Source organism: Sinocyclocheilus grahami, unplaced genomic scaffold (assembly GCF_001515645.1).
Source record: "Sinocyclocheilus grahami isolate Dianchi unplaced genomic scaffold, SAMN03320097.WGS_v1.1 scaffold241.1, whole genome shotgun sequence".
In the NCBI taxonomy this organism is placed as follows: Eukaryota; Metazoa; Chordata; class Actinopteri; order Cypriniformes; family Cyprinidae; genus Sinocyclocheilus; species Sinocyclocheilus grahami.
In genome coordinates, this window is record NW_015505420.1 from 98,993 (window position 1) to 119,917 (window position 20,925).

The window sequence follows — 20,925 nt, forward strand, 5'->3', positions numbered from 1 at the left end:
GTACAAACATCTGATAGAAGTCATTAAGATGTCATTTTACATACATTCTAAATCATAAACATCTTAAAGACATCTTCTAAACAACTATTTGATGTCTAACAGGAAACGTCCTATAGATGTATTGCAGATGAGCAAACACTCTAAAAATACATCTTACAGATGTAAACATGCACATCAAATAGACGTCTCTGAGATGTACCTGTGCTATCAGGGGTAAGTAATATTCTTTTTTATTTGTAACTGAAATTTTGATGTTCTCTAATAGGCCTATACAGTCAGGGCTTGACATTAACACCCGCCAACTCGCCAAATGCGGGTGGATTTCAGCAGTGGCGGGTAACACGGTCACTCCCACTTTGGCAGGTTGAATTTTATATACAGTAACAGAGCTCCACATAAATTTTTGTCTGGGATAAGTGGATTTTTTTGAAGGGGGCAAGTAGAAGAATTTTACTTGTCCGACCGGACAACTAATCTGCACCGAGATTTTGGCGAGAATAATGATTCTGATTTTATTACATTTGGTGTAAACGGCGATATATAATAGCCTAGATAATATATTGACAGTAACAATCATTGATGCTCGCGCAGCCTTTCTGTGTGAGAGAATCTCGTGGAGAAATCGAAACAAATGAACATAACCGCACACAGAAGAGACATACTGCGGTAAAAATGTAGTTTTTATATTTATAACATACATCCTAGTTAAGCAACATGACATTTCCCTCAATAACCACGACTGCAAATTTTACATTGATTTTATACAACAGTTCAAATGAGTAGTTAATATTACATTTTAGTGCAATATGGTCAGTGTTGACTGTTTTTGCTCGATTTGCTTAACGAATCGTGCGCATCTCTGAGCAACACACAGTGGTGTTTCCTTACTGAATGATTCGCGTTTTTGAATTAATAATTTAAGTTAATGATTCAGTGGTCTATTCATAAAGACAGACACTTGCTTCGTTCTTGAATGAATCAGCCGTCTGAACGAATCGTTTGAATGAAGGCCTCAATGACTCACTCATTAAGACAGTTCCCAAAGATTTTTATACAGTCCACCTAAAATTCACTGAACAAGCATTATTTCGGATTGTGAGTCAAAGGCAATATGACATCAAAAAGCACTGGGCATATACTGTATTTACTTATTTACAGTCTCAAATCAGAGCCTTCACTCTCTGTGTATTGATGGCCAATGTGCCAAGCTGCTGTTTCGGGCAACGCCACAGCTGCTTCTCAGATATGTCTTATAGTGTAGGAGACAGGACAAAGATCTCTCACATGGAAAGGAGTAGGGCTGCTATATGGCGGTTCACTCTGACGTTAATTTAGATTAATATGCGCAATAGATAACATCAAGTGTTAATGAGAAGTGTGGGAGTATTATCGCGCTTACTGCATGACATGAAGGCGCCCGTGCAGTCCCTTGCATTTTTTCCTGTGGAAAGAACTTAAAATAGGCTATTCCGTCATTTTTGGTCATACAAATTAGAGTAGCCTAATAGGCTACATCATTCGTAAAAAACTATTTCTGCTTTTATTTATGCACACTCACAATAACACCAAAATTATGAACTTAAGAAAATAAACAGGATGCATTTTCCGCCAGTCTCTGTTAAATGGAGCGCGCCACAACAATGAACTGCCTACTTGCCTCACAAAAATTAAATCTATGAAAAAATAAAATATATATATATATATATATATATATATATATATATATATATATATATATATATAATCTAATTATGTAGTTCGTATGAAAAGGTGCATTTCTCTCTAGGCTATTAATGGCACGTCCATTACTGTGGAGATGACGAATCCGCGGCGGCATTCGATATTTAATCTTTGCAGCCGGCACTGACTGAGAAAGCACTAGTTTATTAGTAAATAATTAAAATGTTTTCTTTTCCACGGGCACATTCATAATCATTACTTTTGCCGGTGCTTTGTGGCAAGCTTTATGTGCTCGCTTGAGCACGGAATAGGCTATACACGCCTATGCCTAAAGGATGTTTTAGTAAATATTATATTAATCAATTTAATATAAACGTGCGACTAGTTGACTAGAAAAATCTTTAGTAGGGGGCAGGCCTACTTGCACAAGGAACCGATCCATTTTTTAAATCAAAAGCTATAATGACATTATGAAAAGCACGACTGCAAATCACGTCACGTTGCATTGCACGAGTTATGCATACGTTATGAGTCAAATGCTTTTATTTTATTTCATTTTTGGGGGGTGCTATGGGGGTGCTTTGGTCTTTCTTGGGGGTGTTGAAGCACCTGCTAGCCCCTCCCTAGCGCCGCCCATGGATTTAGACTAATGCAGAACACTACTGAATGATGCATATGCAATGTCGACTAATAAAGAAGTGGGTATACGCCATATACCTACTTATACCCTGCACTACACCGCTGCTTCTTCAGTGTGCTTTTTTTTAATCCGTTTTCTGATCCAGCAGGTGAAAGCGGTCTGATCACTCAGTGCAGTATCAGTACACTCTTCCCAACAACACACGTGATCTGAGGATCATTCATGACTGGAGCATAAACACACACTCAACCATCTCAGTGATAGAGGATTCAGCACATCACTGTCATCACTAGTACTAGTAAACCATTGAATTTTAACAACACTAATTAAGCAAATTACCTCCTAATATGAGAAGCAGCTCTGGATTTCATGCGTGTTTTAATGGCTGAAGCGCTGCAGAGGATCAGCTTCATTGAGCTTTGTCAGTGCTGCGTCTGCAGGCTGATATTCGTGAGTGCTGGTGGTTTGAGTGTGAAATATGTAAGCCCTGCAGTGCCAGCTGTGTTTAGACTAATGCAGAACACTACTGAATGATGCATATGCAATGTCGACTAATAAAGAAGTGGGTATACGCCATATACCTGCTTATACCCTGCACTACACCGCTGCTTCTTCAGTGTGCTTTTTTTTAATCCGTTTTCTGATCCAGCAGGTGAAAGCGGTCTGATCACTCAATGCAGTATCAGTACACTCTTCTCAACAACACACGTGATCTGAGGATCATTCATGACTGGAGCATAAACACACACTCAACCATCTCAGTGATAGAGGATTCAGCACATCACTGTCATCACTAGTACTAGTAAACCATTGAATTTTAACAACACTAATTAAGCAAATTACCTCCTAATATGAGAAGCAGCTCTGGATTTCATGCGTGTTTTAATGGCTGAAGCGCTGCAGAGGATCAGCTTCATTGAGCTTTGTCAGTGCTGCGTCTGCAGGCTGATATTCGTGAGTGCTGGTGGTTTGAGTGTGAAATATGTAAGCCCTGCAGTGCCAGCTGTGTGCTATTCTTAGCCTCTGGTGTTCCTGCGTGTGGAGACACACCAGGGAATAGCAAAGAAGAATTGGCAGAAATGTAAGCCGACTGGCAGCCCATGCTGCTCCCGCCGCCACGCATGCTGGATGTAAAGGATGGCGATGGTCCTACAGCCGTCTGCTCCACCTCAAGGTTATATTGATGTTTCCAGCAGTGCTGCTGAATGCAGCCATCTATTACAACCCAACTGCAGAGACTTCGTCTAGAGGGATGGCCCAAACTCAGTAAATCACAGCATCTAGTCTTTATCTAGGTGTCCAAAGCAGTTATGGATGAAAACTTGATATGAAGATAAGCGTTAAAGAAGAAGAAGCCACTGTGTGAGGCTTGTTGCATTAACGGAAACTGCAAATTCACAAGTGCAGCTGTTGTCCTGCGTTCTTATGTTGGATGTGCATTTAAATCAGGTTGTACTTTATGAATTAATGCCACACCCATTTGGCAAGCAAATAAGTGGTAGAATATAAAAGACGATCTGCAGTGGTAGGTTGTGACCTGTTCAGGGTGCAGCGCTCAGTTCTCTACGATCACTACTGTTAGCTTTGTTAGTTCAGCAAATTTGTTCAAGAGTTATTCATTCATATCATTAGACACAATTATATGATACATTTGTTTTGAATCATAAAGCACACAATCCAGGAAAAAATCTAATGGAAAACAGTTTTTATAGGAAAATAAATCAAATTCCTTCCCTATTCATGGTAAATGAATATTGTGATAAATATCGGTATCATATGACTTGGAAAAAAATATTGTGATAATATGTTTGGCCGTATCACCCAGCCCTAATGTTGACTGCAAATGTTTTCTTCAGCTGCTGCTCATTTTGCATGCAGTGACGTTACATGTATGGTGATCCTCACAACAGTGCCGTAATGATATGCATTCAGGTGTGGATTATTACACTACTGTGACCTAAGAACCCTGACTTTGTTTGGTCTGTTTTCTCAGACAAAGATTTCCACTCAGCAACTCAACAGACTATGGCTTCATCAACTGCAAGGTCACAGGTTCGATTCCAAAGGAATGCAGGAACTGTATACCTTGCATGCAATGTAAGTCACTTTGGATAAAAGTGTCTGGAAAATGTAAAGATTACAAAGCTACACAGTGACTGACCAGACTGTCTGCCAAATGAGGGTCTGATGTTGAGTCTGTTTGGGCAGACAGATATATATGTGTAGTTAAACAGGAGTACTAGCTGAAGATCTGAGCGGGTGATCTTTGTACCCTTTGCCCTTGAAGGCCAAGTTGATCCGGCGATACGATCCTGTCTGACAGAAGCGTGCTGTCAGCTGTGTGGCCACAAATCAAGATTCTGTTCACGTTTTCCAGTGAAGATATGATTGCGAAGCATGTGAAACCCTGAGCTGGTGCGAATTATATCCCTTTTGTCATGTGCAGTCAATAGAAAAGCCTCGTGAATGGCTGGCAACAGCATAGCTCTGCTGTAACCCTGGAGACAGAATCATGAAAATGGAATAAGTTGCTGAAGTCCTATAGATGTTGTATGTTGCCTAGCAACTGTTTTGACTTCCCTCTCTTTCCCGCTCCCATCTCTCCATGCCTGTCGGAGTAAATTAAGTCACACATGAGACGAGCTGGTAAAGGAGGCTTTGGTTTATTTATCTGCCTGTTAATAATTCAGCGTAAACAGGGACAGCGGTTTAGGTTGCTCTGCTGTTTTGAAGCGAATCTGCCTTGTGGCCTTTGTTTGCCAGCGAAGCGGCTTCAGTCAGCTTTGTTCATTGTTCATAACTACATCAGGCACGTTTGCCCTCTGCGACGGCCCTTGACAGGTGAGAAGTCGGCGCTCGACACGGCGTTCTGTGGTGCGAGGCTCTTGGCTGATTGGCAGGTCCATCCGTTACTCCGCCCGCAGGACGACACCTGTTCTAATTAGGTCGCTTTTCTTTTCCGCGCACCCGGGGCTGATTTCTGTGACGGAACGGGTGCAGCGGCTCCTTCTGCTGTTGTGTGGCCTGGTAAAGGTGGCAGCCGAATGAAAGCGCCTGTTTAGAGGCCTGAGGCCTGCGGGACGTCCTGTGCTCCTCTCAAACTCGAGCGAGTCCAAAACGAGAAACGACACAGTGATTGGGATCATCTAATTCCAGTGGGTTAATTGAAGGGGTCGGATTGTTGGCTCATTATCAGCTCTACGGTTCTCCTACTGGAGCTGGTGTCTCTGTGAGTTCTGTTATTGATGTCCTTTGTGGAAGGCATGGAGATGCTTTTATTACTGGGATAATTTAAGAGGAGCAATAAAAATGTCTCGGTCGATGCTGTTGAGTCTCCAGTGCCGATCAGAACACATCTAATGTTTCATGGACACTATATTTTATGTCGACAGACCCTACAGGCCTCCTTTTGTCATTGATCCCGTCAGAGAACAAACACTGAATAAATACGGAGCCCCGCATATGACATGCAGAAGAAAAATTTATTTAACTAAAACAAGGTTGTATGACTAAATCGTGGGAATCAATTCTTGATTCGTGGCCATGATATCTTGGGGTTTTTTTGTCATGTGACTCCGTAAATAACAGATTACCCGTATCTTTTTCAAACTGTGATGTCTGTTCAGGCTTATTAACATTGCTATGTACTTAGTCAAGTCACCTTTATTTCTATAGCACTTTATAGAATACAGATTTTAAAGCAGTTTCACAGTAAAAAACAGGAAAATAACAGTGTTAATGTTGCAAAAGTCATTATTTAGGAAGCTAATTCGGTTTCAGCTGTAAAGTAGCTCTACAGCAGACAGTAGAGTCATTATTGAGATCAGTTCAGATTTGTTCTGATAGTGTCAGTGCTGTTAAATTGATAATATCACTGAATATTTAGTGCCTTTTGAACCTTAACTAATCTTGCCAAAGGCGACAGTAGCAAAGAACCCAGACTCCACCAGGTGACTGTACTTATAATGCTAAGAAAACACTGTAATATCTGGCGTATATGTTCATCAGTAGCATCCTTTGTTTCTGTCCCTGAACAAAATAAATCTGGAGACCTGTCACGTGATCATGTGTTGGTTTGTTTCATCGGGGCTCGTCTCAGTGACTGTGTCTGATCATTAGTGTGTGATGTGACAGCAGGTTCTTCAGATCTGGACTGTCCTGCAGCGTTTATCCACGGTCCTGATCAAGCTCATCAGGATCACTAGAAACTAGGGCTGTAAAAAAAAAAAAAATCGAATTTCGAATATTAGTCAAATTTAAAATAAAAATCAAAATTTTTTCATCCACGAATTTTAGGTGTGCGTCAGGCAGCCTTCAGTGGCGCACGAGATGCGATGACAATGTAAGTGTCGTTGCTTTACAACGTTTTTGTTAGCCTATCCAGTTGAAGCCACTAGATGCGGCGCTGCTGCATTGTTCATTAAAAATATTGCGGAAAAAGAGAACATCAATGTGAAGAAGATCTTGTTTACATCAAAACTGAAACCAAGCCATTCACAAAGAACGCATATTTTGCACACTTTCTAGAGGGACATCTATCACCATTGCACTCGCATCTCGCACAAAGGAGCCGCATGTTTAGAAAGCCATGCAAAATTAATGAATGATGATGAATGAGCCCTTTATTGTCACTGATCACAGGTAATGCAAGTTTAACTTTGAAAAAAACATATATCGAGACTTTATGGCGGGTTTTTTTCCCCCATCCCACTGCATCTCATGTTTTTAAATGAAAAATGTACTCTGTGTGATTGGCTTTCCGCCCTTTGTATTAAACTATGCAAACATACATGATGCTGTTTTGTTTATAGTTGTTTAAGCAACTTAATTAATTATAATTGGTTTATAAACATTATTTTAAACACTATGCACTTTTTTTCACAGATAGTTATGTTATCTTATGCTTTGAAGAAACGTACATTTGTAATATTTTGCTCGTTGCACCCTCTTGTGGCCTCAGAAGAGAAGCCAAAAGGTTTTCTTCACCCTAACTGAAATTATGCATGTTAAATTCGAATTTTGATAATATTTAAGTACAAAATTCGAATTTGAGTTTTTCAGCCATTCTGACAGCCCTACTAGAAACATACGTGCAGGTGCGTCTGATCTGAACTCGGCAAGAGGTCCAGATTGAAGAACCATGGTCTACAGTCTCAGATTCAGATTCTCTGTTGGAGTGCTTGTAGAGTTTATGGAAGTGTTTCCAGATGTGATAGCAGAAGAAGCTCTGGATGACTGTATCGGTGAAGCTCAGTGTTCATGTGCACTTTCTGCCTTTTTCATTGATGTTTCTGCAGTAGGTTTGTAATCCGGTGTGAATCTGTGTGAATGACTTACTCATTGACTTACGTCTTGTACCACAATTTAGATTTAAGCCTTGCTCTTAACACTAATGTCATCCTCATTCAGCTTGAATAACCAGCTGCATTATAGTATGTTTATAGCATGTTTGTGGATGTACATGGCGTTAAGAGCGTCACACGGTACATTAGCAAATACTTGCAGGAATGCTTTTGCAGGAGAATAGACTGACATCAGCATTATTTCCTGATCCTGTGAACACTTCAAACCACGGATATGAGTGGAGATGACAGCAGATCTGCAAGTGTGACCCAGGACGGCCTGAGGTCACTGTGTGCGTGTGTGTGTGTGTGTGAGAGAGAGATAGTGTGTGTGTGTGTGTGTGTGTGTGTTTCAGGAGTCCAGCAGATCAGAGCTGTTGCCATCAGGAAGTCTTTCTCGTTTCAGATGATGTTTGTTTTGACACTCGTCTAGTTTTTTGCTCAGGGCATGTCGATGCAACAGCATTTCTGGGTTGTTCTCAGGAAAAAGTGCAATTTGTGCAGCAGCATCTCAGGAACATTTAACCTTTGTATCATATCATGTGAAGAGGTTACAGCCGAACTGTTCAGTTTATTGTGATCAGTATAATTTGAGTCACCAGGTTGTATTGCTTAGCCAGAGCTTTGATTAAACAGCAGATGATCACACCGCAGCTTATTCTGTCGACCTGACCAGCATCTACAGCAACTAACCACATGTTTACCTGCCGCTTAGAGACACCGTTATCTGAAATAGTTATTACCACAATAATAGAACAACAAATGAATCGATGACAGCAGAAAATTTGTGCAACAACACTGGAAAACAGCACACATGTATGGACTCTGTGATCTGTCCGTTACAATATACAAAATCTTTTCTTTAAGTGTATTTATACAGTCTTATAACGTGTTGCTTCTCAAATTAATGTTTCTTGTTTTAAGAATCTCTAGATATTTGCAAGATACATCAAAAATATCAATACAAAAAATATATATATTTTTGCTGTGTACGTCAATGTTATTTAGTGTTATTGAGATACTGTAGTTTTTTCATATATTGAATTTGATTTTATTTTGTATTTTCCATTTTCATTTTCATTTTATTTTCATTTTTAATGAAGTTTTAGCAATTTAGTTGTTTGTTCTTTTTTATATGTTATTGTTTTTTAAATGTCTATATAGGTTTTTTTATTTTAGTTTGTTATTTTAGTACATCGAGTTAAACTAAACATTTTTTTATTTTTTTTTTAGATTTAGTTAACTATAATAACCCTGGTGCAAATACCTCAGAAAACAGTGCAGAACAGTTCTGCTTGTGGAAATCTACTTTACTTGTTAGTAAACTCAGGCACTAGTTCTGCTCAGAAGCTCTTGCTGTATCAACCCAGTACCTTGTAAATTCACCTTTGTTTCCAGGTGAACTGATAAAATCCTTGTATTGCATTTTGGAAGTTACACTCAGAAGCTGCATAAAACCAGCCAAACAGATTAGATTGCAGGACTTTCGAGTGCCAAAAAGGACCTCAGCCAGCAGATACCATTAAACTCCACCACATTTCTTACAGTCAGTATTCTCATGCGTAATGAGGCCAGTGATACACTGTATACTGATAAAGACTGATGAACTAACTTACTTCTGTTTGAAGCATGTGATAGGAAATATTATTGAAGATGTCACCATCATAAATACTGTGAAGATCAAACTATTACTTTGAAAGGGTAATTGCCAAAGCATAACAAGATTGGACAGAAAGTGCAGGACAGGACAAATTCTGTTGTGACAGTGATATATGAATTCGAATCTAAGTAAACAGAGGTGAATGTGCACATGTGTGCATTTGCTTTCTGGAGAATTTCATGTTCATGTTCTTCAGATATCAGCTGTGAGATCTGCTGAATCAGTTATGCGGCTGATCGTTTCTGCTGCTCATGAAGCTTCTGTCACGGCATGCCAGGAGGAAACAGGGTAAGTTCCATGTGCAGTTTATTAGAAGTAAACAGGACAAAACAGAACAAAACGTTGCAAAATGTAATCCAAAAACCTGACACCGACAACACCAACCAAGAAGACAATATAATCCAGACGCAATGACAGACAGAGTGAGCATGGTATATATAGCTGGGATAATGAGTAAATGATAACAGGTGCTACTGATCAGAACAGAATTAATAAGCAGGGGACTATGGGAAATGGAGTTTAACACATACAACATAGAACAGACAGAGCGCCCTCAAATGGCCAGTCCAGGGCACCACAACCAACACTGTGACAGCTTCTCACTTACTTCTCTTCATTAAGAGAGAATTCTGTTAGTTCAGTTCCTCTGTGTGCAGAAGCGTGTGTTTCCAGCCTGTCCGATCAGCTGAAGCTCGTCAGGTCTGATGTGATGCAGCAGCAGTTTCTCTCGCTTCTCTCTGATCCTTCACACAAACCACACGCTGAAGATGTCAAACACTGATTGGCAGGTTCCCTTTCATGGGAACTTCGAACTGCGTCCTCTAGGGGTCGCTATGGGGAACGCCTCGTCGTGACCCGTGTCTGAAGCATACATTGAAAAAACACCAACTCGTTGGCCGGCGACAGCCATGACGTCACTACCGGTGCGACTCCAGTATAAATCGGCGCCGGGAGCTACACCGCTGTGTCTCTCTCAAACTCAACACGCTGATCATGTAGTTAAAATGAACAGAACTACACAGCTGATAGAGTTAACATTTGATTTGTCTACCTGTTTAATTGAATCTTTGTTATCCATTCTCATTAAAATGTGTCTTTGGCTCCCACAGGTGGAATATCACACACTTTCACTTTATTCATACCACATAATATGCATAATACACACATCATAAAGAAAAACAAGGATCAGCAATTGTTTAATAAACTAGTTGACAGTGTAAGAAAGGGAGAATATTTTTTTTCCTGGTGTTATAGTCTCTGATTTTTTTTTTATATTGATTTATTACATTGACAGTGATGTGTTAATTGTAATGCAGCATTCATTATCAAGACTATTTCACTGATGTTCCTCAGTAAATGTCTGTGCACATGTGCTGTTTCAGACAGTGGTGTTTGCAGTGACCCAAAATCAAGATACTGTGACTATTAATCTCCAGAGATAATGACCATATAAACAGGAGAATTAGAATGCAGCGTTATCAGATATACTGTATGTAGAGCTGCTCTTTATCATGCATCATTTACTTATCAAACGCTTTTCATTACAGTGATATGACATTATAAATGGCATGTACAGATCCATGTGTTGTGAACGAAGGGTTATATGATAATCACATGACTCTGGGTTGATTGTTTAATTAGATAAACTATTGTATTCATGACATGACTACATTCACATGTCTCAGCGTGTAGGGGATTGTTCATCGTTTGATGTGTTAATTGTTCTCCTGTGCAGGCAGAGCTGACTGGCATTAAATGGCGCTGCTACAGCGCAGGTGGTCTGGCGTACGGGCCGGGGATTTCCGCTCCAGCACAGGACGATCCGGTTCTGCGCAGCTTCATGCAGTGCGTTCGTGCGAACCTGCTGTGTGTGTGGAGGCGCAAGATCAAACCGGATGCCAAAGAGCTCTGGATCTTCTGGTGGGGTGAAGAACCAAACCTGACTGACATCATCCACCGTGAGCTGGAGGGTAAGACTGACTAACTGATGCTAAACAGCAACCACAAATAATTTCAGAATTACTTTGATTGTCTTTGAAATATGGTTAAAGTACTGCTGAATGTACTAATGGCATTTATGGTCAACTAAAATATACTTTACATTTATTTTCTTTTTTTACCTTCATTTATATAGCACTTTATACAATGCAGATTGTGTCAGCATAACAGCTTTACAGTGTTAAACAGGAAAACAGTGATTCAATGGTGCAAACAGTTCATTTATGCTGCAAAGCACCTCTAAATAGAGGACAATAGTCAATTTTTCAGTTGAAGTCAGTTCAAGTTCATCAATTATGGAATGAGCTCAATTAATCTAGCAGCTCTGGAGAAAACAGGGATGTTATCAATGTCATTTAATTTCTATTGTCATGTCATTTCTATCGAAACCTGTCATGCATTTCAATATATTTTTAATGATGAAACTGCAATTTAATACATTTAGAATATATTAACTTTAAATGTAATATTGAATAACACACTACAGTTAAAATTATAATCAAGTACTTTACATGTGCTTTACGTAGTATGCTAGTCAACTCATCAAAATAAATGTATTTCTTTAAAAGATTATTTAAACAATGATTTAAATTTATTTGAACTATTATGTGTACTTTAAAGTAAACGTTTAGTTTGACAGTATTACAAAGTGCATGTTTTTAAAGTGTGAACAGTCATGTAAATGTTGCTCTTCAGTGACCTTTTATTTTATTAATGTTATATTATTAGCAAGTACAGTTGATATATACACTGAACAAAATTATAAACGCAACACTTTTGTTTTTGTCCCCATTTTTCATGAGCTGAACTCAAAGATCTAAGACTTTTTCTATGTACACAAAAGGCCTATTTCTCTCAAATATTGTTCACAAATCTGTCTAAATCTGTGTTAGTGAGCACTTCTCCTTTGCCGAGATAATCCATCCCATGCCAATATTTTCTGTAAGATAAGTAAATTAGCCAATTTTGTTTAAATGAAGCATTGCAGAAATGAATACACCCTAGATTTAATTCAGAAAATGTATAATATTCTAGTACTTAGTATGTCCTCCAGAACTTAAAGTACACTGCTCTGACCCTTCTTGGCACTGAGTGTACAAGTTCAAGACAAATTTTCACATCTGTCCTGTTTAACTCCTAGAGGACAACCTCCTTGAATGCTCTGATCTTTAATGGGGAGTGTTGCTCAGCTCGTCTCTACAGAATCTCTCACAGCAGCTCAAGAGTGTTAATATTGAGTGAAATACATGTCAACTGAAGGATTTTCACCTTGGGAGAATGAATATATTCATTGTCATGCTGAAAAAATGCCCAATAATGCAGAGAATGAAGGGAGGGTAGCATCTTCGTGCATGTCCCTACTGCAGGCTGCGTCATACTCTGTGAGATAAAGTGTCAACTCTTTTCATAGCTTTTGCCGGCTCTGAGACACTTGGATGTTATTTCTCCTGCTCTTTTTCTAGCAAAAATTCACTCATCACTAAATTAAAACTTAAAGTGAAGATCTGATTATTTCAGGAGTCTTATCACAAGTCCATTGTTTTTGAATGTTGGTGCTACTTCTGCTATATTTTCACACTTAAAACAATAATTTGGTATTCCTCTTGTACCATTGTCCTCTGCTAAGAAATAAGTCACCTGGCAGTTCTGTCCCAAGTGGTTCCACTGCTGCCAGCATTAAGTCTGAGTATGATTCAGTGGGCCATATAACACTTTTAATGGTCAGGAAATTAAAAGTTTTGGTTCAATATACTTACCCGTTGATCAAAAATAGCCTTAAACCTATACACTTTTTATTTTTTTAGTAACTTTCAGGAGGGTGTACTCATTTTTGCAACACAAAATTGTATTACTTTGATAAGAAAATCTTATTTTGCTGAATAATTTTGGCATTCTTTTTTGGTAATTGATCAAGCAGGCTTGTTGGAACATTACATCTCCAAAGAACCCTAACATGTCTTCTAAGTAAAGAGTAATTGCTGAATTTGTTAAGTTTTAGAGGGGGTGTACTCATTTATGCTGTGCACTGTATATATAAACTGTACTCCTGAGCATGATTAGAGATCTGGACGCTCATGGCTGGAGTTGCTGTCCTGATGATACAGGGATGATGTTGTTTTAAACAGCAAATATGTGTTTGCGTGTGCTGATGAAGCTGACCGTGGCATGTGTGTGTGTTTTGGGTTAGGGTTTTGTTTTATAGGTGCAGTGTGTTATATACGCACTGTGTTTGAGAATGTAAGAGCGGTCGTGTTGTGAACGGCGTGTTGAGCGCTGAACGCACCGCTGTGTGACAAAGAAACTCCTCTTTGCCGGTTTGTCTCTGTTCCTTTTCGTTGCTCTCTCGCATCTGTGCCGTTCCCAAATATCCTCTCATCTACAGTTTTCACATTTTCCCTTCTTCTCCTCAGGATCCACTCTGAAATGATTGTTTCAGCAAAATCATAAATCTCTCTCATCCTGATGATTGATGGAGAAAATCTCTCGCTTTTATTACACCGTGTTTCATATTAAAAGATCCGTGAGCGAATACTGTACAAGAGCTGCTGTGAGAACGGGTCGGTTTGAGAGCCACACCTGTCAGAAAATAAGGTTTTCAGTCCCAAACTCTGAAATTGATTATTATATTGTGATGTATACTGTTACTGTGATATAATGACTGAGTGGTGGGGATTTGAGTGACAGTTGATGACGTGTGTTCTCCCATAATCACTCATTAAGCAGAATCGTCTGCATCATTATTTACACACACAGGATTATTGCACCTGTAATAATGCATAACAATCTGATGCGCTGTCGTCACTCGCTGAGATGTTTCGAACCGGCAAGGAGAATCTGACGTCTGCTGGTAATGTTTCACAGGACTTCCTGGTTTTTCTGGGCATGACCAAAGTCACTTCCTGTTTATGTCTCAGTGCACCTGAATGGAAGGAATGAATGAGTCGAGAGCAGTGTTAAAGCGTCATCATCATGAACAAGGAAGCACCGCGTCACTGTTTGCTGGAGTGAACAGTCATTTTTTCTGCACAGGAAACCAGTGACTCGCACTACTTCCTCAAACAGCAGAAACACACTCAAAGTTTAGCAGATGAAAAGAGACAGTGAGTGATGATGACGACTGCAGTGAAGATCCTGAATGTTAACTGGCTTCTTCTCCTCTCATACACTATTATAAAGCGGAGCATTGGCCTCTGATTGGTCCGGTGTGTGTTTCAGTTTTGCTTAAACACATGACATATTAAAGGAATAGTTCACCCAAAAATGGATCTTCTGCAGTGAATGGGTGCCGTCAGAATGAGAGTCCAAACAGCTGATAAAAGCATCACAATAATCCACAAGTAATCCACACCGTTTCAGTCCATCAGTTAATGTCTTGTGAAGCCAAAAGCTGCGTGTTTGTAAGCAACAAATCCATCATTGAGACGTTTTTCACTAAAATACGAGTAGTCTAAAAAGTAGTCTGATCTAAATCAGGAGAGAAAAATGCACAGATCAAGCGCTGTTTACAAGCCAAAACAGTTCTAAAGAAATATGTTGGTGGATTTTGATGTGAGAGACAACAGGGGATGGACTTTTTCACTGGACAAAGTGTTATTATGGATTATTGACTCATATTTTGGCTGGAAGCAGGTTAACAACCAAACACTTCAACACAAATGAACATCAGCATATTCTGACACAGAACATAAAAACATCATAAAGAATGTCAGGGACTTTTAGGAATGTCAAAATTGCTAAACTACCAACATAATTGATTTAATTTCCCCATAATGCAGTGATTCACAACCTTTTTGACTTCAAGGGTCTCTACTGTCCACAACAGTATTTAACGGATTAATTATCAGGAAAATAAATGTGCTCGTAATTTGCAGGATTGAAAAATTATACATGTTTTATCTTACGAAGCATTTTTAGAACTAGGCACATGAAAAATCTATACTCGATATAAAAATGTCCATGGCATTTTGGCATGGCGTCCAAATTACAGTGGATTATTAGTATCATGTAAATGCCACTGGAGTGAGATCTGGAGCAGGGGTCACTGCCGTGTGTTGTGTGTATCATGTGACGTGTTCTTGTGTCATTCACATGCATGCTGTCATTGAGTCGATGTAGAGCCACTCTCAGCACTGCAGCTTTATGACTTCAGTCGAGAGAATACAGGCATCATGAAGGGAACAGATTATTCTTGCTTGTTTCCCTTTCCATAAATCATAGCAGGTGGCCTGAATGAAGAGCTGCTGATGATTGGCTGATTAGAGTGAGTGCAGTTCGAGTCCTGATGTTGTTACTGACTTCTGTTCACTTGACACACTGCTCTGTTCTTCATACAGTCAGTCAGGGAGCGTTTATGACAGCAGAAACCTGTGATTGGCATGTGAGTGTGTGTGTGATTGTGGAGTTTTTAAAGGGGATGAGCATGAGATGATCTGATGTGGATGGATCATGATGTTGAGCAGAGAGAGAGAGTGACGGAGTTTCTGGAGATTCCTACAGTTTGGTCCACGTTTACGAAAAAATGACTCACACATGCAAAAGTCAAACAACAGTTTGAGATGTGTGAATGAGTTTCTGGAGTTTTGTGAAAGCTGGAGGTTTGTGTGTCGGTTTACTCTGAAACATCAGAAAGTCTTTTTACCTGGAAACACATGCTCTAGACATGATTTTATTTTTGAATGTGCTGTCAGACTGAGTTCATGTGGTCATACAACTCCAAAAGCACTTACAATCCTTTCACTGAAGACTGAATTACACAGACCAGCCTGCACGTGCTGTGGATGGAGAGGGAACATTTACATGAATGTTTATTATGACAATTTATTTTACTGCTGTCAATGGCACATTAGAAGAACTCTGGAAACATTCCTGTACTGTGTGATAACAGAGACAGATGGACAAACAGACAGACACACACATAGACAGACACAGACACACACACACGGACGGACGGACAGATAGATAGACAGACGCATAGACAGAGAGAACTCATGTGCGAGTCTGTCAGATGTCTCTCTCACATGTGTTTTCATACTTGATTCATCTTTAATATAACCTAAAAAAGCCTAAAATAAACTTAAATAAGCCTAAATACTATATTTTGGAAAGCACTAAAATATCACAACCCATGACTGCCTATATTAATGAGCCACTTTATGGGAAAAAACAAGCCTGATCAAATGGAGATGGCAAGACTAAAAGTGTTTGGCTTTATGAACAAACAAAATCTATCAATTTGTCTATCAAGGGTGGGTTAGTAAAAAAAAAAAGGGTAAATCTGCTGGCATCAAGTTTCTTGTTCTCAGCTGCAAGACATCAAAACGTTGTCTAAGTCATCAATTTCATGAGTAACGTGTGAACTGTACACACACTTGATCACTGAGGTAGTTCCGTCCCGTATTCTTTCAGTGTGCAGTGCATGGCCTCTGCTTCTCAGTGTATTGATCAGACGGACTGAAGACTTGCTGGCATCGGCTGCATGACTCAATAGCGGCTTTGTGTGCAGCGGCACCACCAGTACGACTCCCACTAGTGGCCAGACTGAGGCCCTGCAGAACATGCAGTGGCGACCCAGTTCAGTCACTGCTCATTTGTGTTGAGCAGAGAGCGAGCGAGAGAGAGAGAGAGCAGCCTGAAATAAACACGTGTGAACTCACTCAAGATCTGCTGGCCAGTTACTGAAGGATGTGAGATCATACAAGTGTGGAAGTAATAACAGCTTGAATGAGTGCTGCAGGTTCAAAACAAGCATTGTATTTCAGGACTAAAGTCTCTTACCACTTTAAAAACAAAAACTCATCTGAGACCTCATGTGCTTACAGTAACATGCTTTCAGTGGATGTATACATGTCCAAACTATTTCAGAAACCACCAAACACAATCACTTGCTGATCTGGTCTGTGTGAAGTTACATACTGTATTTCACGTCATGTCCATGTAAAGCCACACAGTGATGCATCAACATTTTGGCTATTCGACTGAGATATCAAGATTGACAAATTGAATTTATCATCTGAGAATACAACACCCTGAAAACATGCCAGATTCAGTTACCCCCAAATGTAATAAGTAAAATGACAACCAAAATTGGTTTCCAACTAAATAAAACTTTACAATTTCGGTTTCATTGTTTCTGTAAAATATGAATTCCAGTGCATCGTGTCTGTGTGTCGCAGACAGCAGAAAGACAGCAAATGCACATCACGTCAGAAACATGTCAGTAGATGTTCAACACCGCAGCACTACCTCATAGAGATCATTCACACGCTTTACAGATCAAATCATAAATCATAGGATTAAACAAAACATGAGCTGCACATTTCTGCTTTCAAAAGTCTGAGCAGATCAATGACAAGTGCATGACTGTCTTTGAAGAGTAAATACACAGAGAAGAGATCAAAATTATTTTTTACTTGAATTGACAAACACTGTTGATAGAGCTGAGTGTGTATCACATACCGTCACATGAGACACATGTAGTGTGTAGATCTCATCACGTGTGTGTGTGTGTTTGTGAGAGAGAGCGAGAGAGCTGCAGGTACAGACTGTCAGATTTTCACTCAGTGCTGCTCGTCTGACTGTCTGTCTCCATTAGCAGTACAGTGTGTGTGTTTGTGAGTGTGTGTGTGTGTGTTCTCTGGCTGTGTTGCCATGGTTATTAGGGAATTCTGGTAAGTATGAAATTTCATTCAGTCTGCTGTGAAACATCAACAAAGCAGCAGATCATGGAGCGCCGCCACACCCAAACACCAGTTTGTGCTCCACTGGTTTGTGTCTGTCATTGAGCGTATGCTGGATAGAGATTCAGGTCTCTCAAAGCCTCAGTTCAGTGCTTTATGCATGTTTTAGCTTCTTACTTTCACTCAAAATGGCTTAGACAAACAAACTTTTTTCCTCCTGATCCTTTGTCTCATGGTGAGTTGGCGAAGTTGGAATGGCTTTACTTTCCACTCAATTAAATCAGTTTATCTTCTCAAACATTTTCTAGTTCAAAAAACATTTCTCAGAACTTAATTAATTAATTCTAATATTTCATACTGTGGCTGTGTCTTTGCAGTGATATATTGATGTGCATGTCATTGGCAGCATGTGTACAGGTGTTGTTGTGTGACAGGCTAGCGCCACACAACAGTACACAGTCAGTGTTATTTTGTCTCTTCATGTCTCCAGCTCCACCATGTTCTTTTCCATTGGTTTTGAAATACTTTTTTTATGTTCTTCCTTTGTTCTAGTTTGTCCCGTCTTCACACATGAGCAGATGTTTTTTGTGTTCAACATGTTTCCCTAGAGATATACTGTAAGGTGCTAATGAAATTCATTTAAACAAAAGTATTTGGACCCTTAAAGGGGTCATATGATGTTGCTAAAAAGAACATTATTTTGTGTATTTGGTGTTATGAAATGTTTATGCGGTTTAAGATTCAAATAACACATTATTTTCCACATACTGTACATTATTGTTTCTCCTCAATGCTCTGCCTTTCTGAAACACGTTGATTTTTACAAAGCTCATCGGTCTGAAAACTGAGGTGTGCTCTGATTGGCCAGCTATCCAGTGTGTTGTGATTGGCCGAATACCTCAAGGATGTGACGGAAATGTTACGCCCCTTACCATATCCCGGCCGGAGCGACGAGACAAAAACATTAAAACCCATTATAAATGAGGCATTTGTTGCATCTAATGGTGACATAATTACGGATTATAATGACTTATACTGTCTTTTTACGCGTTTTATGCTTTTAATTGTGCCGCTTCATGCCGGTAAACATAAAACCATGTCTGCATTTGGGATCGGAGAAATGACAAACAACAAGTGCTACTCTACACTGCTCAAAACTCGCGTTTGAATCGTCAGTGGCAAATTCTTTAAATATAAAAAACGTACTTACATTCTGTGAGTCAGAACAGCCGGCATTGTAGTCTACTCTTCCAGGATCAGGAAACAGTCCTCCATAAAATGTGCTGCACACATCCAAATAATTGGGATGAAGTGTTCTGGAACAGTGTTGTAAATACAACTTAACCACTGATTTCTAGTTGTGTCCTCTTTTGGAAGACCAAACAAAGTAGTTTCGCTTTCACAATGAAACACACAGCGTCACACACGAGAGTGATAGAGTGAGTGGCGGCCGGAGGCCTAGAGTGAGGAATGGCCGGCGGGCTTAAGAACGGCCGGCGGATTCGACGAAGGAGCGGCCGGCGGGCTTGTGGAAACCACATGTGACGACCCCGGGCTGGACTCCGCTTCGTCCATGGTGAAAGCCGATCCAGCGATCCACAGCGCGAAGTTGATGTATTTCCTCAGCGACCAGCATGGATCAGCTCTAGGCATGACGAAGCGGATATCGTCCTCTTTTGGAAGGCCAAACAAAGTAGTTTCACTTTCACAACAAAACACACAGCGCCTTCACGACATGGCGGCAGCAATAATACTACAGCGAGAATAAAAGTTACGCCTTCTTTCTTTGCGTGAACATTTGGGTGGCGTTCCCACATCGTGACGTAGACATGTGGGGGCGTGTTAGAACGAGCCGTTTTAGGTAGGCGTGGTTGACTCTTAACTTTTATGAAGAATATCTCTTTGGATTTGAGACTTTAGTCTTTGCAACTTTACAGATCTTCTTTATGCACCAAGAGCTTGTAACACTCCAAAGAGAAAGGACAAATTGAAATCGCATCATATGACCCCTTTAAAGCACCGATTTGAAATGTATACATGTCATTGCCATTACATGTCAAAATATATCAAAACAAGTACCATATATTTTATATAAATATTGCACAAGCACACATCTCAATCAAAACACATCACAAAATGAAGTTTTCAAAATATGAAGCAATAGATATACTGAGACAAAAGTCTTTCTGGTTGCCAAACTTTGTGTAACATGTTCATTTGTTAGTGTGAACACAAGGAGAACGGACTTCATACATCCACTCAGAATTAGCTCAAGACCAGCTGGTTAAAATCATTTCGAGAGCATCCCAGAAAAGGGTTTAGTGAGGAGAAACATGCCTCTTCATTTGTTTTGGATCTCATGTTTCTGTGTGTTTTGTCCTGTTATGACTGTTTTGCAGCTGTATGTTTCCTCTTGTTTTGTATGAATATGAGCATCTGATGTGTTTCTGTGTCGTTCAGGGGCCTCAGGTGCCCTTCAGAGCAGGCACTGAGTGCTGCTGCTGAAGGGGCGTCTGAGTGCTCACAAGATGAGATGACAGATGAGCAACTCGCACGATAACCCTCAGATCCACTGCTCTGTGTGTGTAGTTTTGTAACAATACAGATAGTGGTGATTAACTTCTGTGTTGTGGGATTGTCTTACAGTGGTGGAGGAGGGATTGTGGGAATGTGGCCTGTCATACGAGTGCCGGACACTGCTTTTCAAGGCTATTCATAATCTCTTGGAGAGGTACGTGTTCATACTGTACATGCTCATACTGTACACTCACTCTTACTGTACAGGTGTTCATATTGTACACACATTTATACTGAACAAACATCCATATTGTACATGCTCATACTGTACACACACTGTACACACATTCATACTGTACATATTAATACTGCACACACACACACTCATACTATACACACATGTCCACACGT

At 39.9% G+C, this 20,925-nt stretch overlaps 1 protein-coding gene across 5 annotated transcripts in view; it reads left to right on the forward strand.

Annotated features, from left to right (window-relative positions):
• Nucleotides 1-20,925, forward strand: part of LOC107597926 (mediator of RNA polymerase II transcription subunit 13-like) — a 57,711-nt gene that overhangs the window by 9,698 nt on the left and 27,088 nt on the right. For all 5 annotated transcript variants that reach the window (XM_016289125.1, XM_016289126.1, XM_016289127.1 and 2 more), the window contains exons 2-3: nt 11,058-11,292; nt 20,644-20,728. In XM_016289125.1, the coding sequence (XP_016144611.1) occupies nt 11,058-11,292; nt 20,644-20,728 (320 nt within the window). The remainder of the gene's footprint in view (nt 1-11,057; nt 11,293-20,643; nt 20,729-20,925) is intronic.